Source organism: Equus quagga, unplaced genomic scaffold (assembly GCF_021613505.1).
Source record: "Equus quagga isolate Etosha38 unplaced genomic scaffold, UCLA_HA_Equagga_1.0 HiC_scaffold_4331_RagTag, whole genome shotgun sequence".
Taxonomy (NCBI): Eukaryota; Metazoa; Chordata; class Mammalia; order Perissodactyla; family Equidae; genus Equus; species Equus quagga.
Genome location: NW_025793774.1, coordinates 1 through 8381, shown reverse-complemented (window position 1 = coordinate 8381; position 8381 = coordinate 1). Strand labels below are relative to the sequence as shown.

Here is an 8381-nt window from a genome sequence, read left to right as displayed (position 1 = left end):
GTGCGTTGCCCGTACTGGAAAGACAGAGTTTAATTTTCTAAAATGTAATGAACAATTGAGTTCAGGACAAGACATGCTTTGTGGTGATTCGTCTGGGCCGTTATTTCCGGTTTGTAATTCCAGTGAGTTGACTTCCCATCCCGAAACTCTAACAGCGGTGAGTTCCATTTAAGTGTCTATTCCTTTTCATCATCTACCTAATTTTCACATTTATATCAAAATTATTACATTTCCAAGTCTACTAAGTTCTCTTAGAGACATTATAGTCCGACAGAAAGCTACATTTCCATTCTTTGAGGGGAGCGGTGAATGGGAGTAGTTATGTGACATAAAATAGAGTTATCTTACCGAGTTCAGATCTGGAAATTAGTGAGAGTGCTCTTTGCTTCTGAGCACAAGTATTGTACCAATTTCTTATCTCTTTTTTCAAAGCTAATGAAATTTACCCATTGATTATCTCGTTCTTTATTAACATTTTAAAAATTTTGTGTGTAAGTAGACATTAAATTTAAAGCAGGCAATCACTTAATTCATCCTTTAAAACAAAGAAACTACTACTAGGTATCTTCCTGCACTGGTTTCATGGTACAGTCTCCATCCCTTCCTCATGTTTATTTATCATGTCTAGTTCTTTACATCCACCTATTTGTGATTTTGTGAATCCATTAAAATTATAAGAAAAATACTGTGTGTATAGGAGCGAGACTCAGTGAACTCATCAGAAGGTCCAAATCATTAAGTTCTTCAAGTTTTTGTGAATGCCAAATCCTCCTCTTCCTCTTTATACTCACCTCTTCATAGTTACTTGAGAAAAGAAAAGGCAGTGCTATGGCGTCTCTCACCTGCTCTCATTCCTGACCTATATTTTTTGAAGAAGGAAGGGGGAAAAAAAGTCACGGGATTTGTCTTATTTGGAGCCCTAAACATTAGTGACTAGAGATTTTCTCATCATCCTTTTATCTGTAGGATGGAAGGAGAATCCTAAGTTTTCAATTTTTAAGGCAAAAACTAATTTCATGCACATACAAAATTTCCATTACATAACTGTCTTTTGCCCAGTTTCCTTAGAAACTTCTTCAGTAAATTGCTTCTTTACAAACTGCTGAAAGAAGTTTCTCATAATGACATGTCCTTTTTACTTTTGTGGTAATAATTGGTTCTACTCTTGTGTTCTTTTCCCCAAATTATTACATAAGTTTAATTGACCCTTAGAATAAGAAGTTTAAGACTTTGAAATTGTGTAATTTCCTAAGGGGAGGATTGACATGGAAACTTGTTTTTCACTGTATATTGATTTGAATCTTCCAAATGCCATAGACTGAGCATGCATTATGTACTCACATAGAAAACTAAAAAGAAAAGTTTTAAATAGCATAAAAGTTTAACAATCACAAATGTGTAAATTTTAAAAACCAATCCTTTGAAAATTCAGTAATATTTTTGAGATAAATCTATTATGATTGCCTAATTAAAATCATTTTTGTAAACAAAATCTTGAGGAAACCTTACTCCAGGAATTTTACTATCAAACTAAATTAACCTTATAAAACAACTTCAAAGGGAATAATCTATCCATATATATTCATTCAATATAGTTATGTAATATGCACATGTAAGTATAAATGTATGAAATTAACAAAATATGAATGTATTTCCAAAGAGGATTGAACTTTGTAATTACTCCAAAAAACAGATAACGGCATATAGAAAAATGTGAAACACTAAAAAAAGGAAATCAGAATAATTTACATATGTAGAGAGAGCAAAATTCTACCAAGAATAAGAGTAAGTTAATTTGTTATTAAGAAAAGATGGCGATTTAATAATACACTTAATAGAAATTTTATTCCACTTCATTTCCAACTAAGATATCCACAAATGGTAATTGCTTTTGAAATAGGAGTGCAAGAAACAATTAGAGAAATCTAAAATCATAATTAGAAGACCGTAGTGGTGTTTCTTTTACAGTCATCTATAATCAAGTACATTTTGCTTATCTCAGTGGGTGTAGTAAAGGCTTAGGACTCTGAGCGCCGCTGTTCACCAACTCTGAGAAAAGCTCAGTAAGAGCTCGTCAGATATTAGGATCTGCAACTACACAAAGCCCCGCAGAGACCACAGACCAACTCCGGGGGGCTGAAACAAAACTCAGCCTCCTAACCTGGGGCACTACGGGTTTCTCGAGAAAATAGATCACCATAATTTGCAGGAGGAAAAAAGAACCTAAGGAGTCAGCGTGCAGAGAAAGCATTCCGAAAAAAATCCGTAGTGAAACAACAATGGCCGCTCCAAGGAATCGCCCGCACCACACAGGACTGGTCCTGCTGTGCCTTTTCCTGGGGAGACTGTGGGAGATCAGGGCCAGTCAGATCCACTACTCAGTGCCTGAAGAGACAGAAAAAGGCTATATCGTGGGGAATATCTCTAAGGAGCTGGGGCTGGAGCCCCGGGAGCTGGCGGAGCGCGGAGTCCGCATCGTCTCCAGAGGTAGGACGCAGCTCTTTGCTCTGAACCCGCGAAGCGGCAGCTTGGTCACCGCGGGCAGAATAGACCGGGAGGAGCTCTGCGCTCAGAGCACGCGGTGTCTGGTGAACTTTAAAGTCCTGGTTGAAGACAGAGTGCAGCTTTATGGAATAGAAATAGAAGTAACTGATATAAACGACAATGCCCCAAAATTCCAGACCGAAAATCTGGAAGTAAAAATTAACGAAATCGCTGCACCTGGAACGCGTTATCCACTCCCAGAGGCTGTTGACCGGGATGTGGGCTTGAATTCCCTGCAGAGCTACCAGCTCAGCCCCAGTCACCACTTCTCCCTGGACGTGCAAACTGGAGACGACGGAACTATAAACCCAGAGCTGGTGCTGGAGCGGGTCCTGGACCGTGAGGAAGAGGCTGCTCACCACCTGGTCCTCACCGCCTCCGACAGCGGCGATCCGCGTCGTTCCAGCACAGTGCACATCCAGGTGACAGTGTTGGATACAAATGACAATGCCCCTGTTTTTGCTCAACCGATTTACCGAGTGAAAGTCCCAGAGGACGTGCCCCAGGGCACCCGTCTGCTTACTGTAAGAGCTAGCGACCCGGATGAGGGAGCCAATGGAAGAGTGGCGTATAAATTCTGGAAAATTAGTGAAAAACAATCTCCATTATTCGAGCTTAATGAAAACACTGGGGAAATATCAACAGCAAAGAATCTAGATTATGAAGAATGTGCATTTTATGAAATGGAAATACAAGCTGAAGATGGTGGGGGATTGAAGGGGCGGACTAAAGTGCTCATTTCGCTGGAAGATGTAAATGACAATAGACCGGAAGTGATCATGACATCTCTGTTTAGCCCAGTGAGGGAAGATGCTCCTCCAGGAACAGTAATCCTTCTTTTGAATGCTCACGACAGAGACTCCGGGAAGAACGGCCAAGTTGTCTGTTCCATCCAGGAGAGCCTACCTTTTCAATTAGAAAAGTCGATAGAAGATTATTACAGATTGTTGACAGCTCAAATTCTTGACCGAGAAGAAAACTCTGAATATAACATCACAGTGACTGCAACTGACAGAGGAACGCCGCCCCTGTCCTCAGAAATTCACGTCACCCTGCACGTGGTCGACATCAACGACAATCCACCCTCCTTCTCTCAAACCTCCTACTCAGTCTACCTCCCTGAGAACAACCTTAGAGGCACCGCCATCTTTTCGGTGACAGCTCGTGATCCTGATAGCAACGAGAACGCCCGAATTATTTACTCCTTGGCCGAGGACACCATCCATGGGGCGCTTCTCTCATCCTACGTCTCCATCAACTCCGACACCGGCGAGTTATACGCGCTGCGCTCCTTCGACTATGAGCAGTTTCGAAATCTTCAAATGCAGGTGAGGGCAAGTGACAGAGGAGACCCTCCACTCAGCAGCAACGTGTCACTGAGCTTGTTTGTACTCGACCAGAACGACAACACGCCCGAGATTCTGTACCCCACCCTCCCCACCGACGGTTCCACGGGCGTGGAGCTGGCGCCCCGCTCCGCAGAGCCCGGATATCTAGTGACGAAAGTGGTGGCGGTGGACCGAGACTCAGGCCAGAATGCCTGGCTGTCCTACCGCCTGCTCAAGGCCAGTGAGCCAGGGCTCTTCACGGTGGGGCTGCACACGGGAGAGGTGCGCACGGCGCGGGCCCTGCTGGACAGAGATGCACTCAAGCAGAGCCTGGTGGTGGCCGTCCAGGACCATGGCCAGCCCCCTCTCTCAGCCACCGTCACGCTCACCATAGCCGTGGCTGACAGCATCCCAGACCTCTTGGCTGACCTGGGCAGCTTCGAACCCTCGGCCAACCCGGATGATTCAGACCTCACACTGTACCTGGTTGTGGCTGTGGCCGCGGTCTCCTGCATCTTCCTCGCCTTTGTCATAGTGTTGCTGGCCCTGAGGCTGCGGCGCTGGCGCACCTCAAGTCAGTTTCAGGCTGAGAGGCTCGGATTGGCTGGCATGCCTGCTTCTCACTTTGTGGGCGTGGACGGGGTGCGGGCTTTCCTTCAGACCTATTCCGGGGAAATCTCCCTCACTGAGGACTCGCGGAAGAGTCACGTGATCTTCCCCCATCCCAACTATGCCGACACGCTCGTTAGCCAGGAGAGCTGTGAGAAAAATGAGGCTTTATGCGTTTCAGATGATTCCAAGTTTCCTATAGAAGACACTCCTTTGGTTCCAGTGAGTTCAGTTTTTCCTTTGCTTTCTATTACCATTGGTTTTCTCTTTGAGTGTTTGCACTTAAGGTAGGATAAGTTCATATTAACATATTTCTCACCATTTAAGTTTTCACTGGGCCTAATTTTTGCTCTAACATCTATTGGAGGCGTTTATGGGTTACATGGCTGATGTAATATTCACTTTCAAATAATAATTAACCTGTGGTCAATGTAAACCTTCCCCTGGGGCCACTCTCATTCTCCTGCATTGACAGGGGCTTTTGGGGTGGGTTGCTTGATTGGTTACCATGGTTAACTACTAATCCTTAGGGCTGGTTTTCCATTCCTGAAATTTATTATTATTGTTACCTCTAATGACCCCATTGTGAAAATCTTACCCTAAAAACATTCCTACAGTCAATACTATTTTTGTAGGGGTAAATTAATGAGACAGCAAATGCATTCTTCTTGGAGAAACAGCTGAAAGCCTGGATCTACTGATTCTGCTCTTCTGTTTCTATGACAGGACAATACCCCTTTGAGGTGATGTTTTTCAGATCACATGCTTGTAGAAATTGTTTGCTTTTAGCGATTATTTCTAAGAAAGATTCAAACTTCGATTATCGTGTATTTCCAAACCCTAGTAAGGAACTTTTTATTCTTTTAATAGTAAGAATTTTAACATCCCCTGTTACCATATCCTCCAAGATTTTAATTTCCTAATGCTATAATGTCAAGTTATTGATAGTTTAAAACTCTTCTTTCCTATAGTTTATGATTGCTAAAGAGGGGTTTCTGAGACTGAACGCTGTGAGACAACAAAACAAGGGAAATTAAAATTATTCTTCAACTGTATATTTTTTATGGCTCAATTCTCCAACTTTGAGGCTAGAAATAAATGTGGATATGGGAGACAGCTTAGGAAAATATTCTTGGAGACTGCTATGGAGTTTCTAAGAATATTTTACTGGCTTTTAGCTATAAGGAAAAGAATAATGTGTTATTTAATTTGATTTTAAATGTAGCATTGTTTTAAGTAATAAATGACATTCCAGAAGACTGAAAATAAGCTTGAAGTTGACTCAAAAGTCAATGCTAAGAATGGGATCCATGATCATTGATGACTGCTGGCATTTCTATGGAAATAGAGAATTATTTTATTTTACTTGTCTTTACAATTATTTTTGGAATTTATGTTGTTTTACTTATAAGAATATAAATGTTAACATGTGTGAAAATCCATTGTGATATGCATACAGTATAATTATTTCAAATGCTCTTTCTTCCTTAAGCTGGTAGGAAAAAAAGCATCCTTCAGGGTCATATTTTTAGCCATGTAATAGGAAAACTCTCATTTAAAATTTCTGTCCTGGTAAGTAACCTCTAGTACTTAGTATTCATAAATATTAAAATATGTGCTAATTTGGAAAACACCTAATATATATATTGATGAAGGCCTGTATGTCACGGTAGGTAACTACTATTCTCTACAATAAAAATGTCACTTGCCTTTAAAAATAGAACACAAGGCTCACCGGATGGATGACTGGGAAGAGTGTGGAAAATGCTCTATTCTAGTTTTCTTAAGCTACGTAGAACTTGTACATTGGTAACAGATTACATAACAGGCTTAAAGATAAAATTCTTGCTCATCTTGATGTCTCATCTTAGAGTTAATTAAAATATCTCAGATTTGCTTCAAAGTAATGAGGGAGTGCAATATATAAACAAAGATGACCTGTGTTGATCACTTTTTCAGTTGGGTGATGGGTATATAAAGATTGAATAATAATGCTCCCTACTTTTGTATAAGTTTGAAATTTTCCATAATAAATTTATTGAAAACACTAAGTATATAGGCATCCGCTGTAATACTATGGCAAAGCTAAAATTTAGGGATATTATATAACTGCATTTTCGAAGAGCAATATATATATTCTGTATAAATATTCTGGAGATAAACTGGATTCAAGACGAAAATGTCAGACTGCGGTTCCACATAGGGCCTCTGGGCGCCGCTGTCGGCCAGTGCAGGGCAAGCGCTGACGCCCGGGATACCTAAGCCTCTAGCCTGGGATTTCCTGCGCAGCCAACACAGAAAGAAGGAAACATTCACACGCTGAGGCTCTCGGCTGCGCACACTGACCAGCATACAAGGATTCCCAATTCCGCCTTTCCTGGGCCGAATGCTCTTCCAGTGAGGCCGTAAATTGCAGTTTCTTCGGCTTTCCAGAAAGACTGGGACCGAGCGAGAACTGGAGCGCGCAATGGGAGGGAGCTGCGCGCGGAGGCGCCCGGCCGGCCCGCGGCAGGTACTGATTCCCTTCCTACTGCCTTTGTTCTACCCCGCGCTCTCCGAACCGATCCGCTACTCGATTCCTGAGGAGCTGGCCAAGGGCTCGGTGGTCGGGAACCTCGCCAAGGATCTAGGGCTCAGTGTCCTGGATGTGTCGGCTCGGAAGCTGCGAGTTAGCGCAGAGAAGCTGCTTTTCAGCGTAGACGCGGAGAGCGGGGAGCTACTTGTGAAGGACCGAATAGACCGTGAGCAGATATGCAAAGAGAGAAGAAGATGTGAATTGCAGTTGGAAGCCGTGGTGGAAAATCCTTTAAATATCTTTCATATCGTTGTGGTTGTTGAGGATATTAATGACCATGCCCCTCAATTTGATAAAAAGGAAATACATTTAGAAATTTTTGAGTCTGTATCCCCAGGTGCACGACTATCCCTTGACCCTGCCACTGACCCTGATATAAACATGAACTCGATTAAACATTATCAGATAAATTCTAACCCTTATTTCTCATTAATGGTTAGAGTTAATTCCGATGGTGGCAAATATCCAGAGTTATCTTTGGAGAAACCTCTAGACCGGGAAGAGAAGCGGTTTCATCACTTGATATTGACTGCCTTGGACGGAGGGGACCCGCCACGAAGTGCCACTGCTCAAATAGAAATCTTTGTCAAGGACACCAATGATAACTCGCCAGTGTTCAGCAAAGACGAATATAGAATCAGTGTTAGTGAAAATCTGCTCCCTGGGTCCTCCGTGTTGCAGGTGACAGCCACTGACCAGGACGAGGGTGTCAATGCCGAAATAAACTACTACTTCAGGAGCACCGCTCAGAGTACAAGACACATGTTCTCATTGGATGAGAAAACAGGTATGATTAAGAATAACCAGTCATTGGATTTTGAGGATATAGAAAGATACACCATGGAAGTGGAAGCAAAGGATGGAGGTGGTCTCTCGACCCAATGTAAAGTAATCATAGAAATCCTAGACGAAAACGACAACAGCCCAGAAATAATCATCACTTCTCTCTCTGATGAGATTTTGGAGGATTCTCTTCCAGGAATGGTTGTTGCCATCTTCAAAACACGGGATCGGGATTTTGGAGAAAATGGAGAAGTCAAGTGTAATGTAGGAAGAGGGGTTCCTTTCAAGATTTCTTCTTCTAATAATAATTACTACAAGCTGGTAACAGATGGATTCTTGGACCGAGAGCAGACTCCAGAGTACAACGTCACCATCACAGCCACTGACAGGGGCAAGCCGCCCCTCTCCTCCAGCACTACCATCACTCTGCACATCGCCGACATTAACGACAACGCGCCAATTTTCCACCAAGCCAACTACGTGGTCCACGTGGCTGAGAACAACCCGCCCGGCGCCTCCATCGCCCAAGTCAGCGCCTCAGA

General features: G+C 42.8%; 2 protein-coding genes across 2 annotated transcripts; both read left to right on the top strand.

Annotated features, from left to right (window-relative positions):
- The first annotated feature begins 1687 nt into the window (after positions 1 to 1687).
- On the top strand, positions 1688 to 4775 carry LOC124232290 (protocadherin gamma-A9-like). The gene has a single exon (XM_046649255.1). The coding sequence runs from the start codon at positions 2280 to 2282 to the stop codon at positions 4770 to 4772; it is 2493 nt and encodes an 830-aa protein (XP_046505211.1). The 5' UTR covers positions 1688 to 2279; the 3' UTR covers positions 4773 to 4775.
- Positions 4776 to 6931: 2156 nt separating this feature from the next.
- On the top strand, positions 6932 to 8373 carry LOC124232291 (protocadherin gamma-B6-like; the record flags this gene model as incomplete). The annotated part of the gene is made up of 1 exon (XM_046649256.1): positions 6932 to 8373. A coding segment is annotated over exon 1 (1425 nt), but the record flags the coding sequence as incomplete, so codon positions are not given.
- Between the last annotated feature and the right edge of the window lie 8 nt (positions 8374 to 8381).

Bases quoted from the DNA above. Each gene is read 5' to 3' on its own strand.
- LOC124232290 (XM_046649255.1), top strand. From the start codon at position 2,280: ATGGCCGCTCCAAGGAATCGCCCGCACCACACAGGACTGGTCCTGCTG.